At 38.6% G+C, this 22,382-nt stretch overlaps 1 protein-coding gene across 2 annotated transcripts in view; it reads right to left on the minus strand.

Annotated features, from left to right (window-relative positions):
- The window catches only part of polr3d (polymerase (RNA) III (DNA directed) polypeptide D), a 55,682-nt gene that overhangs the window by 14,449 nt on the left and 18,851 nt on the right, over window positions 1-22,382 (minus strand). For both annotated transcript variants that reach the window (XM_080853323.1, XM_080853324.1), the window contains exons 3-5: window positions 17,289-17,332; window positions 4,079-4,233; window positions 2,494-2,624 (exon numbers count right to left, since the gene is read on the minus strand). In XM_080853323.1, the coding sequence (XP_080709449.1) occupies window positions 2,494-2,624; window positions 4,079-4,233; window positions 17,289-17,332 (330 nt within the window). The remainder of the gene's footprint in view (window positions 1-2,493; window positions 2,625-4,078; window positions 4,234-17,288; window positions 17,333-22,382) is intronic.

Here is a 22,382-nt window from a genome sequence, read left to right on the forward strand (position 1 = left end):
ATACAAGTGTAGCCATTTATTAGCAGATTCTGTTCCATTTTTCTCAATGATGGTCAAATAGTTGTAGTTTAAGATGCACTATTTCGTTAGTTTAGATTTCTTTTCAGTATTTCAAAAGTGAAGGAGCTGTGGGAGCACAAGAACAGTGAGCATCTAGCAGCGATTATCATAGACATAGCATATGTGTATATGTCTTTGGCGTTTATAGCTTAACTATCTAGATTCTAAGTAGCATGGAGGTTTTTTTTGGTACTCCACGTAGATCATAAACCCTTGAAGATAAAAATGAAATTGGTTGGGAAATGTAAACGCTAATATGCTTTTTATCCAGATAAAACGCAGCTCCATCGTTTACTTGCGTTTGTTTACAGGACCATCTTCACTGTTGCACCAACGGGCTGAAGCGGTCAATGGGGCGTATGTGTAATGGCCAACTTCTTAATTTTCTTATTTTTATACGTGGCCATATAAGAAAATGTTTTTCTCATCATTATTGCTATAGCATATGAACAAACATTGAAAAGAAAGTTTTTTAATTAAATTAAACTTGATTTATCTTCTGAAAGTAGGCCTACATTAAAGAACCACTAAAAGTCACAAGCACTGGACTAAATGTCATGCACTTTGTTTTAATCTTACTATTTAAAGATTCAATGGAAACGTTCAGTACAATCTGCGTAATTGTGGTACAGGTCGTGATGGATCACACTTTTAAGTACACCCCTATCCAGTAAAGCAAGAGGGCATATCGTGATATATATCGCTATCGTGATATAAAATAATCCATATCGTGATATATGTTTTTTTCCATATCGCCCAGCCCTACACTGACACTAGTTAATACTAATTCTGTGAATCTGTGGTTCACTCTACAGGTTTATGCCTAATTTAACTTTACTGCGAGCGTTCTTTCCTTATGTCTTAATGAAGTCAGACATTAAAATTAGCAGCGATTGCTAAGCTAGATGGCGAACTAGCGATAGAAACTAGCTTAGAACTCAGCTTACCTTGGGTGTAGACTTGACCCATGACGGCCAGGATTTTCTCCTCCAAGGTGGTAAGGGGCTTCACTTCAGGGACACCAGCCCCTGTTTTAGCCTGGTCCCTCTTCAGTAACGCCCCTCTGATCTTAGCATCACTGGCCACAGCAGACCACTTTTTTTTTTATGCTGTCCACCGCCCGAGTCACTCCACAAACCGCCGAGACCGCTTCGGTGACCTCTTGCCATTTGACATATTTTGTTTTAGATGTTAATACCGGGGTACATTTTCCAAACAATAGATCTCCTGTTCCCCACTGCCACAACCAAAGCCTCAAGCTCATCGGAATTAAAATTGAATGCCCTTCTTTTTTTGCCCTCTGTGTTCTCCATAGCTTGTTGTCTTGTATGTTCACCAAAGATCATAGAGCGCAACAACCAACGCTTTTTAACGTTCAAAGTGATGTGGTCCATCAATCTCGTGCACATTCTAAGTGCAGAAACAGACATAACTTGACGATTGATAAAATTTGATTGACAGAACAGTTAGGATTTCCTAAGTTAAGATATGATAGGAGGCCAAAGATAAGATAGGAAACGACCAACAGGTTAAGGATTGCTTCTGTAATAGGAAGTTAGGACTTTCCTATCTTTGAGTCCCTAACTTAAGTTAGGATGAGCAGTTTGGATTTTTTCTGTAATGAGGCCCCTGATCTATCCTTGTTTATTAAGATAGCAGCCTGATCTTGTTTGCTCTAAATAGCCACCAAGAGGCATTGCCAAAATGGCTGCCAAGAAGTGAGACTTCCCAATTAGGTCTTTGATATAGTTTTCTGCACTTCAGAAACATCTCCGTCCTATGTTTTTGGTAGGATATCTGACTCCACGGTTAACAATTCCTTAAATACATCATCACAGAAGTCTTTGGCCAGTTTGAAATGGGAAGCGGTTTTCTTGTAGAGGAGGGGCTCCCTCCTTGCCCTCCTCTCATGCAAACAATGATGCAACCGCTAGGACTTGCAAACTCCAACAAACCACACGAAAACTAGTACCAAAGTCATATGTGGAATGGAAATGTTTTCATTGTCTTGAACTGTTAGGACAAACTTTTGTATTACCGCCACTTACAGGACTTAGAGGATTAGCTGATAAAACAGGCACAAAATGTCAATACCAAGAATATTTGTTGAGGGCGTCACATCATCTGTTTCTGGGCCCCAAGGAAAAGCAATGGCCTTGTTTCTGAACCATTTTGACTAGAGCGACAAAAACAAACAAACAAACAAACAAAAGAAAAATAGAAATTTCGCTAGAGCTACAAAAATTCTGCAAAACAATAATAAAGGAATGGAAAAAAGTAGAATCCAACAATTCCAAAGGACTATGTTTTGATTGACAAGGGTAGCCATATTTGCCTGATAGTCTGGGTGGACAGTATTCTAAAGTTGCATGGCAATTACAAAATGAATGACAAATACTCCATAATAAGGGAACAGCACAAATAGAAGCTTACATTATCTTTCTCCAACTTGCGTAGAATCTCCTTGGTCTCTTCCTCAGTCTCCCTCTTTTCTTTTTTAATGTTGATTATGGGACTTGGGCCAGAGTTGGGGGTTTCTCGAGCATCATCAAAGCCAGCCGCAGCTTATTTTAGGGTGAAATTGTTAGATAAGCTGTTGCTTTAAGAACAACAGTACAATTTAATATCAACTGAGTGATTAAGCATGCTGTGTGATTGCATTGTTATGCTGATTGCTCAATCACACTAATTACATAATAGTTTCCATACATTAATTACGATGATGTGTAGGAAATAGATACCTACGTCACGCTTTCAGTATGTAAGTCACAGAATAATAATGTTTTCTTTTTTTCTATGTAGGGCCAATAGTTTTCCGCGAAAACGGAAAACGGACGGAATACGCGGAATGGACCATCTGAAACGGAATGGACCACTGAAAACGGAATTGCAACTTTTCAAACGGAAACATAATTTTGTGCATCAAAATCGCCCAAAACCCCCTGTATTTTATCCTGTAAGACTGAATTTCTTTCAAATAAACACAACAACGATCGCAACAATGAACAAACATTAATTAAAGAACAAAAGCAGTCAGAAAATGTCACGTCTGCGCTGAACTCTGCTCCGGCCACGCCCCCCTTTTCAACGGTAGTCACAGTCACGTTCATTTGCTCATCTTCCCAATCGCATTAAAAACAAAAAATGTTAAGTCTTCTGTTGTGTTGATGGCTGGCAAACAACAATCTAAGAAGGGCACGTATTATTCACTGAGTTACCAAAGCAGTCTCATTTATGGGGACTAATTAGCACTGCATTGCTACACAATAACAATTACACAACTAATATTACTAGATACATATAATAGTGGACATTACACTAGGCAACATGGATCTCATTCATATCTCATCCAGTCGAAATCTTAACAGGATTGAACGCATCTTTATTACAGCGTATCAACATAAGAACAGAACATAGCTAAATCTCTGCTTAGCATCATGCTAATCACTACTAATAGCACGAGCAGGTAGCCCAAAATTTGGTATTAATACACGATCTATCACAGTAGCAACTTCATGAAAACCCTTACTTTCATTAAGTATGCACATAATGCCTCACATACAGGTCGAACAATGATGATTTAAGCATTGGAAATGTATAAGGCACAGTATGGTCAACTACTTTGCGACAAACTGAACTCGACAGTATCTTAACTGAGGGTGCTGCACGCACGGAAACAGCGTTGCTAGGCAACATCACTATCAACAGAGTTTTTCATACAGTTAACGTGCGGAAAGGCATTATACGGCTGTTTTTATTTTTTTGACGCGGAATCACGGAATTACCAAAAACGTGACACGGAATTTGCTTTTTTTTGACGCGGAAAACTATTGGCCCTATCTATGTTATTGTGTATGAAAGGGGCCATAATCATAAATGTATGTAAAACACAGTCACTGTATAATAAAAATGCCTATATGTAAAATATATATAAACTACTGAAATTCATCCCATTTTCATGCGGACTTAAAACAGCCAGCCTCTAACAATGCTTTTATAGTTTTCAAAAGTTCCTTACTTCTCCTTTTTGCCATCAACTCTGCAGGGCCTTGCTCAAAGATGGAGTGTGACTGGATAACCTCTGGCCGCCCACGTCCTCTACCACGCCCGTCTCTTTGTCGTCCTCTATCATTGTCTTTCTTGTCTCGTCTTTGTCCTCCATCAGCCTTCAGCCTGCCGAAGACAATTGATACAAAGTATCAAAGTATCAAAGTATTTTTATTTGTCACATACATCTATGGTCACCATTACAAGACAGAACTAACAGGTGAAAAGGATACAAAGTTTAGCTTGAGGGTTGGAAGTGGACAAAAGATACGGCCATACACTGATTATTCCATATATTGGTCCTATCTAAATAGATCCCCTACAAAGACTGTACATGTAAAAATGTGCATGAAGATGGACAAATGTGTCCATATGGACAACATCTGCATAACTTGTGAACACTTGAATTTGTTTAGTCGCAGGTATTGTGATTATTCATTGCTGATGTCCAGATATTAAAATGGTAGCGGATACTAGGAAACATTCTTCTAATACACTCCAGTGGCTACACTGGCTCAGAATCCCTTCAGATCAAAGGTTGATAGACACCTCTGTTCTCCTTAGATATACTAGGAAAGGACATGGTGTTGCTTGTCTGGTAACCATTACAATACAGCAGTTTCTGGTTATGGTAGGTTTCTTGTTGATTCTTTATCTGAACAAGAGTGAACTACCTGCAGTGCAGCAGGTCTTCAGTAGCCTGGATACCAGCCCGAACCCCGCCCACAACATTTTTGGTCAGGGAGATTCGGTCTGGCGTTGTGCATATTGGGGAGGCAATATCAGTTTTCAGCAAAACGATCTGACCAATGAAATTGTCAGAGCAGGCTTTATACGATGATGGACAGATGATCAACCAACGCTTGAGGTGAATTAACCGGTAGATTTGAACTAGTACCAAGATGGCGGCGTCTCGGCCTGTTAGTGGGAAATATTTTATGTGAATTAAGCTATCTACAAGACTTTTTAAATGTTTACTTTGACTTGGTTAGTTGTGTATGTGCAACACAAATGTTGCAGAGTATTGTTTGTCTTAACTAAAGCTCTCTAGACCATTATTGTAAGGTTATTGCTAAACCAAAAATCCATTAAAACACATAGTAGCTAGCTAGCCTTGCTGCTAATAAGTATAACGGGAGCGAGCATATCTCACAGATATTGACGGCGCATTCATTTTGAAAGAGGAACAGAGAAACGCGATAAAGGCATTTGTCGATTGAAAAGATGTTTTTGCCGTCCTTCCTACGGGATCAGGTAAAAGTTTAATGTATCAGATGGTAATACTACGTTGCTCTGATTGGTTCTAGGTACCCAATTCAGCGAAGAGGCATTTTCTTTCCTGGTCCGTTGAAACACGCCCCATAATCACAGCCCAATGGGTCAGGATCAGACTCATATTCTGACTAGAATTACGAGTATGACATCGTCAGGCTAGGTCTTCAGCAGTAACCAGAGCTGTTGCATGTTTATGATTAATCAAAGTATATGTCAATGACAGCCTTTACAAGTTTGCTTCTGTTCTATGGTGCTTAATCAGCTTTTTGTTGCTGGGAGACATTTAACATGTTATTAAATAGTTAACCCATTTAAGCCGGGAAAGCATTACCGCTGTTCTACCTTTAAGGACGGGAAAGCGTTTGTGTCGTTTTCCGGTATAAGGGGGGTTTTTGCCCAAATTGTCGGCCTCTGGGCCAATGAAATGCATCAGAATAGACACGTGATCGTGTCGTTTGTTCTCCAGACCCCCCAAATGTTTTGGCTTTTAAAAAAAAAATCGTCTCTTCAACAACATCCAGGATTATAGCCAAGGAGTTTAGCTCAAAGTAAATTAGGCAAGGAGTGAATTGTGAGTACTGTTAGTTACAGAAGGTGGTTATCTGTAGTTGTTAACGATTGTTACTTGCTTAAATGTAGGTTTACTTGAGGTAAATGAAAGGGAATATGGTAGAGGGCTATGTTAACACTAAGCTAGCTAGCTAGCTTGCTATGTTGTTAAAACTTTCTCCAGTGAGCAAGAGTGTAAACGAGCGAATTTGAAATACAATTAATAACTATCGACATCTCTCTATTCCTTGCATTATTATATCTCTCTAGTATTTCGAAACAATAATCAGTCCCTATAGAATGTTGTTGTTTATAATCAGTTAATGCTACTGAATCCTAGTTTGACTTTATTATAGTGAATGCTTTGGTTGCCTTCCATTTCAGCCCAGCATACAGTATTTATCAGTTGATAAATAAGATGTACTTGAAATGTTTTGTTTTTTATTTGAATTATTCCCTTTGAATGGAATATTTGACACTAAACTAGTTCATCTGTTTCTCAGTGATAGCCTAGTATCCAAATGAGCATACAAATATCACTGGTATGTAAAAACTACATGGACAACAAAATAGTTATAATTGTTGATCAAAATCTTATTCCCTTCTGTTCATAATAAAACAAGTAAACAACTCTGAGGTTGACACTGTCAGGTCCATTCTCCATCCATAGTGTCCAAATGAGCATAAAATATCACTGGTATGTAAAAACTACACCGACAACAAAATAGATTCCCTTCTGCTCATAATAAAACAAGTAAACAACTCAAAAGTTAAAACATTCCCTTTAAGAATTATATACTTATAATTATATAGTTATAAACTTTATTTCACTTTGTTATACACTTTGTCATATAGCCTACTTTATTTTATTTTTTACTGTTTTGTGCTGTTCCTGCACTTTTACATATATTTTTTTACTTTTGAGAAGGTGTATGTAAATATTGTAAATATTTGTAAATAAAAATTCCCATGAAAGCCACAGGTGTAAGCTCTCAAATACTTTTTGAATTGTGTTCCTATCTGTTACAGGGGCTGAGAAATCAGTAATTTAGTAGGCGTTGACACAATTGCTAAATTTCTAGAAAAACTTCAGGTTTTAGGGGGGTTTTCTGAAATCGCCCATAGGTTTTCCAGGCATTTTTTCCAGGCGTTTTAGGCCTAAATGGGTTAATAAATCACAAACATTTGTCAGTTTTTTTTGTTAAAATAACAATCGGTAGGAACATTCAACAAGTTAGTGGCAGTAACAGCCAAAGCTCGTACAGCTGGCATAAGAGAGATGCGACCACCAGGTGAAGTTTATACGAGTTCATTTATTAAGCTAAAAGTCAATGACTGAAGTCAGAAACACAGATGCCAAGGTGATATTATAGGCTACTGTTTGAGGATGTATAACGCTGGTGTTACGGATCTAAGCTACAATGATTGCTGACGTTTTAACTTGATTCACCATTTCCTTGATATTACGCAGGAATTATCAAATACCAAGCCACAGAGCCTATTTAAATGTCAATATTGCCTTTGTAAGCATAAATGATTAGCCTGGCTACTGGGCCTTGTGAAATTATGATGAATACCATAATCAGGAGAAAAATAAAAACTAGCATGAACGCAAGAGTTTCAAACCGGCGACTCAGAGAAAAGTAAGCTCACTCTAAACCTAGGGGGGGGGCTCGAAATTGGCACCCGCCAAGCGTCAATGGCGTGTAGATTTTTGGGCTGGCGACTAAATTGTCTCCGATGCTCCGCCACTTGGCGAGAGCGACCGACTATTGCGCCCGTCATGGTTAAAAATAGCTTGCAACGCCAATACGAACAGTGGGAGAAGGGAAGGGGTAACATAAAGTTCTTAGAATTTTAATACAACAATTTTGCCAGCGAATACAAAGTTCTAATACTTTGCCGGCAAATTACAAAGGTTATAAAGTTCTAATATTTCGAGCGCGATTTTAAAGTTGAAACCGACTTAGTTGACCACACGCAAGTTAACGCAGTTAAACGAAAGCTAAAATAATGTGCCGATTCATTGCCGTTGCATCACCTCAAGCAAAGGTGCAGAGAACATCTAGGGAGGAAGAAACAACAGCCACAACAGCAGCTACAGCTACACCAAGGGCATGTTGTAGTAGGTGGCTCATTGTATTTTGTGTAACACATGTATTCATAACATCAAGCCTTTCGCCCACTACACGTTCATGCTCCGGTAAGTTTTTTTCCTTTGCTCTTGCACGCCCCCTTCAGTGAAGCAGAGGTACTGTTTGCCTTCTCTTCGTTTTTTTCAATGCGGTTTTTTGTCAGATCAGTAAGACTATAGTATAATAAGCTTTTGAATATCCATGCTGTAGTGTTTGTTGGACAATATTTATCTATCATATAGGTGTCATTTAAAAGCTTAATTTAGATTTTTTTTTTAGTAGACCTAATGCAGCGATTCTTATGAGGTTAAATTAATTCATCTGAAGTACATTTTTAATAGCCAACTCTTGAATGTGCTTTAATAAATTGTGGTCATGCAAAAGTAAATTAAATAATGAATGTATCGTGAAGGAGGGCCTTTAAGGATTCCCGGGTATAGCATACAGCGCGTGTTGCGGCAGTCACCAGCCAATTGGGCAATATTGGTTGATTTCTTTTAATCCATTCTGAGAGTGATAAACAATGATATTAAAATCATAGGTAGAGGCTTCCTGTGACGTCATGACCGAGGCAACAGCCTGATTCGTAAGCTCCCGGAGGAGAACTTTTAAAAAACTGTCCGGAATTTAATTACACTTTTGTTTCCCATCAAAACTGCTCACAACAACTTTCTGAGATGACTACTGTTCGAAAGGAGACCGAAAAAAAGAACAAAACTCCAAGACCCTGCAAAGACCATCAAAGTGACTCAGGCAGTGACGAGAACATGGCGGCGGTGCTAGCCGAGTTGCGCACATTTAGAAGAGAACACTCTGAAGCCTCTACAGACACCAAAAGCTCGTTAGCAAGAGTTGAAACGGCGCTCAGTGAGGTTGCTGAAAGGACGACACAGCTTGAACAACGAGTAACGGAATACGAACAGAGGCTAGGGGCTGCTGAAGGTAAGACACAACAACATGAAAGAGCACTTTGTTACCTGCTACAACAAGATGCCAGCCTAACAGCAAAATGTGTGGATCTAGAGTCCAGAGCTAGACGCAACAATCTCCGTATATACGGAGTAACAGAAGATAACGAAAACAATGATATGCTGAACTACATAAGCAATCTCATCCAAAGAGCACTGACATTACCAGAGGATTTGAACTTAAATCTAGTGAGAGCACACCGATCTTTGACCATGAAACCGACAAACCCAGGGAGCCCTTCGAGGTCGATCATCGTCAGATTCCTCGACTTCAGAACTAAAAAGAATTGGTCATTCAAGAAGCATGGAAACACCGAGGAGGAGTAATTTACAAAGGGCAGAAGATCTTCTTGGACCAAGACTACACATCTGACATCCAGAAGAAACGTAAGCAAGTTAGGGAGGTGATAAAGCAGCTTAAAGAGAAGAACATAAAAGCTCAATCGCCGTTCCCTGCCAAGCTGAAAATTCACCTGAGGACGGGAACTAAGACCTTCATGACACTGTCGGATGCGGCACAAACTCTTCATACCATTGGTATCCATGTGCATCTGGATGAACGGGAGACGCTCCGGGCGGAACTTTTACGGAATAGCTGGGCTGAGACTTCAACATCAAACAGAGCCAACGTGATGTCCAATGCAGATCTGAAGAGCTTCCTTCACGGCGATAAAGAAAGGAGCGAGTAAAAACACTGGGCTGTGAGTAGACTTTGAGGGAAATGTAGATGCAACTTACTGGTAAGATTAATATGTTCTGGCTAGTTTTATCATAGAAAGTTTATTAACATTATGTTTAAAAAAAAAAACAAGTTCTCCTCATTTGAGGAGCTTTTTATTTTTTGTTTCTTTACGCTCCACTTTGACGAGCACTACAGGCTATAGCAAAGCCATTGGACTTGCGTGTAGCCTAACCACACTGAGTGCACACCCCCGGAGAGACCTGTCACAACTCTCTGTCCTAGTTGAGACTGATTTTATGTTCGTTAGATCAGTCGGGTTTTTGGAAGTCTGCTTCTTCCTTGTTTTGATTGTATGTTCTTGTTTTCCACAACGGTGGATATTACATGTGTATTTTATAACTATGCAGTCACATAAGATGTTTTTTGAATACGGGTGTATCTCTGGAAAATATATGTTAACTTTTAAAGGCAGAAGGAAGGGGTACTGTTATCCTCATGGATAAACTAAACATAGTGAGTTATAATGTCCATGGGCTAAACCATCCTATAAAAAGGAAAAAGATGTTCTATCAGTTAAAGAAAATGCAGTGTTCAATTGCGTTGCTACAAGAAACCCACTTATCCGAGAAAGAACATATAAAATTAAAGAGGGAATGGGTTAACTTAGTGTATAGTGCCTCAAATGGGAAAAAAAGAGGGGTGGCGATTTTAATTAGTAAAACTCTGGCCTTGAGTGCAGAGAAGGTGGTGCAGGATAAATCAGGAAGATATGTCATGGTGGTTGGAAGTGTTGGAGGAACTGAGATTTCCATTTTGAATGTATATGCTCCAAACGAATATGATCCAGGTTTTTTCAAAGAAATTGCGAACATCATTGCAGAAAATTCAAAAGGTATGCTAATAGTTGGAGGGGACTTCAATGCAGTGCAAGATGGGGAAAAAGACAGGAACCCAACAGAAAAAGGACCTCAAAGTCCAAAAACACATACACTGAATAATTTCATTTCTGAATTGGGACTTGTAGACCCATGGAGAACTAAAAACCCTACAGGGAAAGATTTCACCTTTTTTTCTAATGTACACAACAGTTATTCAAGGATTGATTGCTTCTGTCTTCCTCAACAATACATGTACAAAGTAATTGATTGTCACATTGAACCTATAACTCTGAGTAATCATGCCCCAATCCTACTGAAGATAGACCTGGGCATGCACTCTTTTTTCAGATATTGGAGGTTGAACGTGTCTCTACTGAACAACACAGAAACAGTAGAGGATCTGAGACAACAATTAACAGAATACTTTGAGATAAATGATAATGGAGAAGTTAACCCGTCAATTTTATGGGAGGGAGCAAAAGCAGTTAAGAGGGAAAATAATATAGATATCATCACAACAGAAGAGAAAGCGACTTGAGGAACAGTTGAGCCTAGAAAACAAGATAAAGCTCCTAGAAACACAACACAAAAATAATAGAGCAACTAATACTGCCACAGAACTTAAGGAGGCAAGAAAATCTTTGGATAAGCTTTTATCATATAAAGCAGAGCTCTAAGATTCTCGAGACAGAGATACTATGAGATGGGCAAAAGAGCCAGCCGCCTCCTTGCTTTCCAACTTCGCAAGGCTCAGGCCAACCGAACTGTCTCTAAGGTTGTTCATCCAACAGTGGCAAGAACAGTATCTCATCCCAAAGAGGTGGCAGATGCATTTGCATCATTTTACCAAAATCTGTACAAAGAACCCAAATCACAAACTACAACAGACAATACTAATACCTTCCTAGCTAATTTAAACCTACCTGAACTGTCAGAAGAAGTATCACTAAGCATGGTTACACCAATTTCGGAATTGGAAATAAGAGATGCAATAAAAAGATTGAAAAATAATTCTTCCCCAGGGGTGGACGGATTTAGTGGAGAATTTTATAAATGCTTTATAAATGATTTGGTGCCGATCTTAACCAGGGTGTTTAGATATGCTCTCTCCAAGAATGACCCCCCTGAGACATGGTCACGGGCCATTATATCTGTGATTCATAAAGAAGGTAAAAACCCAACACTCTGTGAAGGATATAGACCTATTAGCCTGATATGTAATGACCAGAAATTATTGACAAGTATTTTAGCAAGAAGAGTCCAACAACATATTACCACACTGATTAACCCGGATCAAACTGGATTCATCCCCAGCAGACAGGGTGCTAATAATATAAGAAGAACCCTAAATGTTATTACCTGTGCCAAGAAAAATAAGCAGACATCAATGCTCATAAGTTTTGACGCACAGAAAGCATTTGATACGGTGAACTGGGACTTCTTGTACAGAACACTATCGGCAATGGGGTTTCACTCGGAGTTCATAAATTGGGTCAGAGTCATATACAAAAACCCAAAGTCGCGTGTCAGAGTTAATGGATGCTGTTCTGAGTTCTTCGAATTACAGAGGGGGGTGAGACAGGGGGACTGCCTCAGTCCCTTACTCTTTGCTATAAATATTGAACCCTTAGCAGCAGCTATAAGACAGAATAAGGAAATAAAGGGTATAAAGGACATGGGAAATAGAAAACACAAGATATCTCTCTATGCAGATGATATCCTGACTTACATAAGAGATCCTGTCATATCTGTTCCTGCATTGATGGACACTTTAAAAGAATATGGAGAACTCTCTGGCTATCAGATCAACCAATCAAAATCAGAGGCAATGATGATAATTGGACAATGGCCTATACAACTAACAGGAAGGCTTAATGCTCACTGGTCACAGGGATTTAGATACCTGGGAATCATTATTACAAATGATTTATCAAAACTGTTCAAGGTCAACTATGGAAAATTGTTGGGCCACATAAAAGCAGACCTAACAAGATGGGAAATCCTGCCACTCTCTTTGATAGGGAGAATAGAAACGATAAGAATGAATGTCCTACCAAGATTGCTTTTTCTCTTTCAATCACTACCTATATATGTCCCTGCGGCCACTTTTACTGCACTGAACAAATGGTTATCCAAATTTACATGGCAGAGCAAACCTCCCAGACTTAAACTTAGAAGACTACTATGCCCAAAAGACAACGGAGGCCTGAACTTGCCTGACCTGAAAAAATATTACTGGGCAGCCCAATTACGAGCAATGGTTGCTTGGGTATCTCAAGAAACAGACACTTTATGGGTGGGAATGGAGCAAAGTGAATGCCCGGACACACCACTGGACTCATTCCCATTCCTGAATTTGACCTGTGGGAAGAATAAGATTTCCAACATATGGGTTAAAAATATGGTCAGTTGTGAGGAAAAAATTAAAACTTCCCATGACTATATCCAGAGCTATAAGAATTGCAAGCAATTCAGAATTTCTTCCTGCTAGAATGGATAGGTGTTTTGAAAGATGGAGGGAGATGGGCATGGTAGTCTTGGACCAGATGTTTGAAGGAAGTGTTTTGAAGTCATTTGAACAGCTTAAAGAGAAATATGAGTTAACAACCCGAGACTTTTACAGATATTTACAATTAAGACACTATTTACATACACACCGGGATTGGGAAGAGCTCTGCTCACCACCATCCAAAATAGAACACTTTTTCATATCGACAATTGAAGGAACGGTCAAAGCAAGGTTCATATCACATTTATACAGGATATTGCAAGAAGAACTAAAGGAGAATAATTTGGATATTAAAGAAAAATGGGAACTAGAGATGAACACAATAATTTCTGATGAACAATGGGAAAACTCATGTGAGCAGGGACAGAGAGTAACCAGTAGTCCTAACTGGAGGGAATTTGGATGGAAGATTAAAATGAGATACTTCAGAACTCCACTTATAACATCTAAATGGAGCAATACCTCAGCACTATGTTGGAGGGGTTGTGGCAGGGTGGGAGACCACACACATATATTTTGGGACTGTCCAAAGTTATCAGAATACTGGAAAAAAATACAAAAGGAAATAAAAATATGTTTTTTTTATTGACTTACCATTAGAACCATCACACTTCATTTTAGGGATATTGCCTGATAACATTGAAGAAAATAACCAAACAAAAATTTTGAGAGCCCTTCTTCTAATAGCAAATAAAGCAATAACAGCCTCCTGGCTGAAGCCACAACCCCCCACAATAAACCAATGGAGGGATAGAATTCAAGATATGTACAGGATGGAACACTTGACTGCACTATTACAACTTAAAACAGAGGCATTCATAAACAACTGGTCTGTCATTGCTATACACGTCCATTTGGTATGATGAAGGTACGCATGGATGTGTGTGTGTATACAAGTGGATATGCATAAAGATATATACATTTATAGATATATATTTCTTTTTGCTTTTCTTAGTCTTTTCTTTTAAAGCAATGGTCGTCTGCAGGCCTTTTTCTTTACAGAATACTTTCTTAAAGTAATATCATGTGGGATGTTTTGTGTTTGTGGACAATGTTACATTTAGATACATATGTGCATGTGGATATGTAGGCTACATGTATGGATATATGTTTCTTTGTTTATTTATGTTTTAAGCAATGGACCTTTGCAGGCCTTTCTATTTCAGAATGCCTTCTTTGTGTAATGTCATTTGTGATGAGTGGTGTTTGTGGACAATGTTAATGAGTAACTAAATTCTGATATGCCTGGAACCGGAAGGTTTGGGCCCAAGACATCCATGGACTGTTAACCCCACCAGCCTAAGATTTGTACCCGTAGCACTTAAATTCATGTAACGATGTGATGTACTGTATGACTGCAACTGATAAGAGGAATTAAAAAGAAGTTAAAAAAAAAAAAATCATAGGTAAATATTGTTTATATCAAACAATGTCAGAGTAGGTCTGAAATGGCAGGTTTAATTTTGGCCGGTAAAAAATATGATTGGCTGGTAAAAAATGTCATCTACCAGCCATGTTGGCTGGTAAGCCAAAAAGTTAATTTCGAGCCCTGGTTACACTTAAAGACACATAAGTAAATAGATCAATGTTACAGTGAGTATCAAAAAAGTATGTCTTAAATGCATGTTTTAAGTTTTCTACAATTTCAGCCATTCTTAGGTATTCCGGCTGAGTGTCCCAAAGGCTGGGAGCATAGAAACTAAAAGCTGCTTTCCCGTGTCTGTTTGTCCTGGCTTTTGGAAACATCAGAAGTTCAGTGCCAGAGGACCTCAGGGATCTACTGGGTGTGTACCTTAAGAGAATGACTGTTATATGGTGCATGCCTATGGAGTGATTTATAGACTAGAAAGAGAATCTTGAAATCTATGCTGAAACTAACAGCTAACCAGTGCAGTGATTTTAATACTGGTCGTGTAGTATAGCATCCTCATTTTTCCTTGCATAAAACGCCAATAGTTCCTTGCAACTAAACTAGTTTTAATGTTCATCCAATCTGATTTTGATGGTAAACAAACATCCATACACAACGTGTTCATTTTGGCCATCAGTGTTTTGTATTGAAATTAGGGCTGAACGATTTGGGAAAATAATCTAATTGCGATTTTTCCCCAAAATATTGCGATTGCGATTCGATATGCGACTTTTAAAAATGTTATCCTCTTTTTTTCTCCAACAAAACGTACTGAATGATTTAAATATGACACAATATTAGATACATTTAGTGTGAAATATTCTTTCCCACATTTTACATATAACTGCTCATTACAGAAACAAATCAGTGGCTTTGCCACTGTGCATTTAAGTTATTTAAACAAAGTCAAGTATAAACACAAGGCATGCACTTTTTAAATTGGCCTTATGCCGTAATTGTACTTCAGGGTTAGGGTTAGGATTTGCAGTTTTACCTTTAAATAACAGCTTTGAAAATTGGGGCGCTACAATTACTTTTAATATGGAGAATCGCCTCTGTGCCATTGCCATACCAGGGTCCGTAGGCAAATGACTGCGTTATGTAGGTGAGCCTGAAGCCGCCTGGTTTTTACTGTCTGCGGAACTAGTAAGTAGCTTATTTGCCGTCTTGTGCACTTGCTTGATGATTGACTGTGTTGGGACAGTTGTTGACTAACTAGTTGGTCATAGTGTCAAAGTAAGCACATTTCAAGAGATTTCGCTAGTTTGAGCCACTAGCATCTTGTTAGGATTAGCAAGTGATCCGTTATGCTGCTTTAATCACTGTGTGCAAAATTTTCCATCTTAAAAAAAAAAAAAAAATATTTTAAAAAAAATGTAATCGCGGTTTTTATTTAAGTCATCATATCGCGATTAAACCGCAAATGCAATTAATCGTTCAGGCCTAATTGAAATATGTTGAGATTAGAGCCAAGAGTGTTGTCATGACATTAGGCCAACATTAGGTCACAGTGAAATGCATTGGCAGAAGTACACATAGAATTAAACGAAGCAACAAGCTCATCACCACCTAACAGTACAACTGAGGAACAGGTATGTATAAGGCAGAAGAGAGTAGAGACCCTTATCGGCTAGGTGAGGTAGACAAACATTTAAAACTATCGTACATGATCCGAAATCTATCAGATATTACAAAAAGGAAAACCATGGGACAAAACTTAAACTCAAAAGTCAAGCGTATGCCCAACCAACAATTCAAATTCTGTCCACACTCGGAAGGAGAGTACCCAGGAGGTCTGTTTAACTATGAAAGTTTTGATAGCTTCTTGGGCCTGTGGACCCGAGCACAGAGCAATGGTTTTGAGTATGACAGATCAACTTTCAGAAGTTGGACTTCAAGATGTGGCATTTAATTGTTAAAAACAGTCACAAGACCTCTGCCACATCCAGATGATCTGGGTGTACTATAAAACTGACAATCTGATGGACAAAACTTGGATTTACCAAAGTCTTTGTCACAAAGATAAAAAATCCATTTCCTGCGACATGACAACATTTAACAGCCATTAACCAAAGACATTTGCAAAATCAGTGAGTGCTCAGCTAAAGTGTGAGTGCTTTCTCATTGCTGCTCCCATCACAAGTGTTGCTGCACTTCTGAAAAGGTGTGATGACACTGACAACTCTGGACCGTTTAATTTCTAGCCATTCTCTAGTTCATCATGTCATTATGCTTTAGAACTGAAATAACAGTGGACTGTGTTGATAACCTTCAGTGAACCATATAAAAGGTGAGGTCATGTATTATCATAAAGTCAAGCTGTGTTTGGTTGGGCACATAGCCAGCTAGTTACAGCGAAGCTTGCTTAACACATGCAGCAGGATAACTGTATTGCAAGGGTCATAGATGTCTGTGGCTAGAATTTCCCTGAGCACTCAAAATACGACCACTCTTCACTCTTCATTTCCCACAGACCATTCATCACTCTTCACTGTCCACAGACCACTCTTCACTGTCCACTGTCACTGACGTCCTCCAAATTTTCACTAACAAAACAAACCAAGTTTGTTGCACGCCGCGTCTGGGAGACTGTTGCTAACTTTGGTTGAGGCTGGACAGTATTTAACCAGAGTTTTTCAAAGTGCAGTAATCAACCATGATTGTAAATTTGAAATGTCATAACTGTCAGGAATTTGACTGTGAAACCATTTCATCCATAGTACTGGGAACCATATATTTTCAAGCAATATGCAATGGTGAAAATTCTGACTTACTCTTCCTTGACCTTTCGTCCAATGATGTTAGGTGTGAAGGTTTTCTGTGGAGTAAAAAAAGAATGTGCTCAGTAAGATAAAGAAAAGTGTCATTAAGAAACATAAATATAAAAAGTAAATCAATGGCTTTGAGTTTTTCTCAAAGCTACTTCTTTGATATTAAAATCACCTCACTCCACTCCACTCCACATTTTGTGAGAACCAGAACAGCAGCCTAGGAGGAGTTTGATAAAGAAGGTTTCTCAGAATTTTTTAAATAGAAGGAACATTTTGGGGGAGGAAACACCCCATATGGTTCTCAAGATCCAAACCACAATGTCAATGTGGCCGCCTGATTGCAGACATGTGCCATCGGACAAATGTGTGATTTAACCAATTTGGAATCTAAAGCCAACATGTTTCATGTGCGACTTAAGGTATTTCCTGCCTAGACACTTTTAAGTCAGGAAAACAATAATGAAGAGAATTATCAGAACAAAATACAGTTAATAAACCTAATAAGGATAGCAAAATACAGTTAATAAACCTAATAATGACAGCAAAACACAATATGTATCTACTCCAAATGCTGTTCCAGCAGCTTAATTGCTTACCTAAAAAGAGGAATAAGAACAAACATAATTTTTTTCTAACAATTGGCCATTCACGGTCAACTATCGAAAATTTGACCGGCCATTTTCATTGAGCGAGGAAACTGACACTGTAGGAAATGTGGGCAAAAGTAAAGGCTGGCCAAATTTAAAATGTGTAGCCTAGATTTGCATTCTCTAGCGCAGGGGTTCTCCAACTTTTGAAAGCTGGGCCCCCCTAAAGCTGGTAAGGGGTAGTTGGGGCCCCCCCACCACCCGCCGCCACCGCCTTCAACTACACCACCATACATAGAAAGATAGATAGCATATTGTTATTGATAGGTCTGGCATATCAAGGTTAGGTTATTGTTAGGTCAATACAAGCAATTATTATAACTATTTATTATTATTATTGTTATTATTTTCAATAGTAGCAGACCTATTAATAGGCGATGAATATTAGCAGCTATGTGAGCCTGCATGCTTTCTTATTATAATAATCGTCATTATTATCACCAACATTATTATTATATTTAATGATTATCGACCATTTATTATTTTTGTCATACTATTATCATAATCATAATAAAGTCATAATAATAATAAGTGTTATTATTGCCATCATCAGGATACTGTTATTATTATGGGCCTCTTGTGATCTTTACAAAACAAATCTTACAGGTCTGTAAATGTGAGACGGGAGCTTTCTTTGCCTGGCAAAGGTCTCAAATCTTGTGGCAATGTTTGACAAACATATCCTCAGGTCATCCTCGATCTCTGCGCTGTTGCGGTATTTAGTTTTGAGCGCAGTCAGTCTTGAAACGCACAAAATGTTGACGCGAAAAGAACAAGCATTTTTAAGGCAAGCTCGCAAAGCTGAGGGTATTCCGTTATCATTGCTACCCAGAATGTCGAAAGAGGGGAGGTGGTAAACAGATGATTAAGTCTACTGCCACTCTTCAGCTCAATAAGCAATATCTTGCATGTCTATTGACAGCTCGTCTGCTGAGCAGAGATATGGATCACAAACCAAGGCGAATGGACGGTAGTCCTCTTTGAAAATAGGCCCCAAACTGGTTTCTGATATTAGGCATGATACAGTGTCAATTGAAATAGGTATTGCGCCGAGTTTAGCAGCTGCACTCTGCTACCATTATTCTACACGTCTTCCCGGACCGGCAAAATCAGTGTTTTGGCTATTGTATGGGGTTTGCCAAGCTTAGCAATTCTACATACGGTGCCTCCAAAACTGCTTGGAGACAATGGTTCCTAACAAAACGAACTGTACACAATGTAGACAGGAACAGCACAAAATAGTGTTCAAGTGCTGGTGTTTTATTTGCTGCAACACGGTGGATGTTCAAAAAAATGTAAAGATAAGGTGTTAAGGAGAAAAGGGCTAGCTGCATTTGGAAGAAGTTAGTTAGATAGAGGGTTAGCTCTCGGGGCTACAAGCTTTTTAAAAAGACTGGAGAAAATGACTCCTTAGAATAGGCCACGAATAGACCTACTGCAAGTGCAGTAAGGCAGTGGTTCTCAACCGGGGGTCCGCGTACCCCTGGGGGTACGTGAAGGTAGTCCAGGGGGTACGTGAGATTTTTTAAAAGATATATTTAAAATAAGCCTCCATTCAAAAATCATTTAGAAATACTTATTATACGGCTCTTCAGAATGTTCCAAAATGTACGTTGATTTGTATGGGCCATTTGTGGGTTAAATGTCTGCGTTCGCAGGTTTGTAATTCCTTGAAATTCACTGCTGCGGAAAGTTTATCACCGCTGTCATTGGCAACAGGTTTTTTGCTTCTAATTCACATTGCATATCATTCCGCAAGTAGTCCGGTTAGTTAACCCTCTAGATCCCATAGCGGCCATCGACGGCCGTCTTGTATTCTCCCATAGCGGCCGTCGACGGCCATAACTTTTAAAGACACAGTGTTAATACTACAACATTAATATATGAAAAAATACCCCGCTAATGGATAGATTAACATCTTACTTTTATTTTGAAACCGGAAACTGGATATGCTGTCATTGGCTTTTTTGAAGTATTTGCTAATTTAACCTCGCTAGTCGCTAGTACTGACAGATCGCCTGAAGATTACAGTGTCTCTTGGAGTAAAGGCAAGAAATCAGAGACGTCTACATCTGTTCTCACTGGATGATACGGTATTTTTGTGCACCAATGACGACGACTAATCACGTTTGTATGACAGTAACGATCCTGTTTGAGAAGTCAAAAATAAAAAACCGTATTCAAATAGAAATATAAGTATCCTCCTGTTTATTTCTGACTAGCTAACTCGCCAGTAACGCCTTCGTATGGCAGTTACTGAGAAGTGTTGGTTTACAAATAGCACCAGTCTCATCGTATACATAGACAAAAGGCATAGCTAGATCAGTGATGTTTGAATAGATTGTAAACCCATGACACTTTTATTAGCTGAGATATGTAACATTTAATAATTGGTCTTTGAGGGACGTTCAGTAAAGCTCATTTTCACGTTACCTCACTTGTGGAAATGGCGGCCAATTCGTGACTTTCGCAATTTACGAATGAAGCTCCCGCGTCTGTGGGTGAGAGCTATTATTTGCACAAATAAACGACGTGGGTAATCGGTTGTGTTTTCTGGTTTTCAGAAGAAATGTCTTACAATTTGTATCGTCATCTCAATTTCCATGACCAGTTTGCCAGCTAACTTGCTAGCTATCTACATTGTCTGAGGTAACGTTAGTCTGAGGAGTTCGTCTGGAGTTGGTTGATAGCCAGCCTCATCACTTACTAAACTGATCAGATTTAGATAAATAACATGTATAATAAAAAAACGTCGTCTCTACTAGTATTTCAAATCCCTCCTTTGTTTTGAGCTGTAAGCTTATGGTAACAACAGTAGATACAATCAATAGCAAGGTCATCATTGAATATTGAAAACCTCATATTGAAATGGTATTCAGCAGATTATTCGACAGCCAACTAGTAATATGTTGTGATGTTGAATTTTAAGCTTGTACAGCTTTTATGCTGTAGAAAAGCTAATCACAATGAAATCAGGACCAGGGTATAGGACATCACTACTACAAAAATGTATAGTAGATGTGATATAGCTTGTCCGTATGTAGTACACACTCGGATATTGAGCTGATGTGGCATAAAACAATTGACATAAAAATGGATGAAACAATAATGACTTCCACTGTGATGGCTTACAATAATAGGATCGTTTTTTTTCTTTTATGTGTGACAGGATGTCAGTTGTTCCACCTCATCTGAAGGTAGAGAAGTGAGTGAGGGTGCTGTGGCAGCAAAGAGAAGTGAAGACATGGGGGGAGAGGAACAGCGGGAGGCCTGATGAGCCTAAGGAAGCTTCAGTAGGACATAGGCCTAGTAGGTTTCTCACTGACGGAATTGAAGATGAAAAGTTGTCAGCTTACAAGTGGTGGTGTTTGTATAGGTGGTCCGACATTACAGTGTATAGTCTATGGTAGTCTGACATTAGATCCATTACTACCCTCTATCCCGAACCAAGATCAACTGCCACGCCCCTCTATGCCTGTTTATACATTGAATGCTAAACAGTATCCTTTCAGGAAGTCACAGAGACACCAAATCTTAATACCCCATCTGACAGGTTTCTTAGGCATAAACTGTTTCCAAAGTAACATGCCGTCAAATTGAATCATGGCCTCACTGAAAGATTTTTACATGGTCAAAGAAGTTTAAGGACGTAGTTGCACAGCATTTTGCTGGTGGTGAACATTGACTGAGACAGGTATCCATGAATTTTGGAAGTGGTCATTGACTGCATTTTGTATCTAAGCAATGGAAAAGTATCCCATTTAGTTGGTCTACTGCTGGATGTGTTAAGTGTTTTGAGAAAGAGTACATGGTATTGAACCAAGTGTGAAAATGATTGGGAAAAAACTGTAATGGTCTCACTTTCTGAAGCTTGTCACCAGAGTCTGCTTTGAACAGGGTAGGTATCTGCATAACTCCTCATACTTATTTCATGGCATTGGTGTCTGCCACATAGGTCACTTGTAAGGCTGGATCAGATGAACAGTAGTCAAGAAAAGAGGGTATATGATGGATACCCATGAGGATGTTTATCCTCACAAACACCTTCACCTCCTCCACAAATGTATTGCACCAGGATGCTTTTGAAGAGGCATAGTGTTTTCCACCAAATTAGCAAAAATGTTGGTAATCTGTATGGTTAAGTAGTGTTAATATTTTAATATTTATTCATTTATTTACAAGATATATAACAAATACTAATTAAATACAGTAAGAATATATTAAATATAATAACTACATCTGCTGTACGGTTCAAAACTTATGAATTTGAACTTTAGGGTGTATGTAATGATTTGTATTTTAATATTTGTAGAAGTCACTAATACATATTTGATATCATATTAACAAAGAATTTATGCCCTTTCAAACAAAACAAACTTGTAATTTTTCTTTTGTTTTCTAACTGTAACTGTTTGTCTACAGAATAACAAAAAATGAATGAATTCTCTGT

The sequence above is a fragment of the Sprattus sprattus genome, assembly GCF_963457725.1.
Source record: "Sprattus sprattus genome assembly, chromosome: 16".
Classification (NCBI taxonomy): domain Eukaryota; kingdom Metazoa; phylum Chordata; class Actinopteri; order Clupeiformes; family Clupeidae; genus Sprattus; species Sprattus sprattus.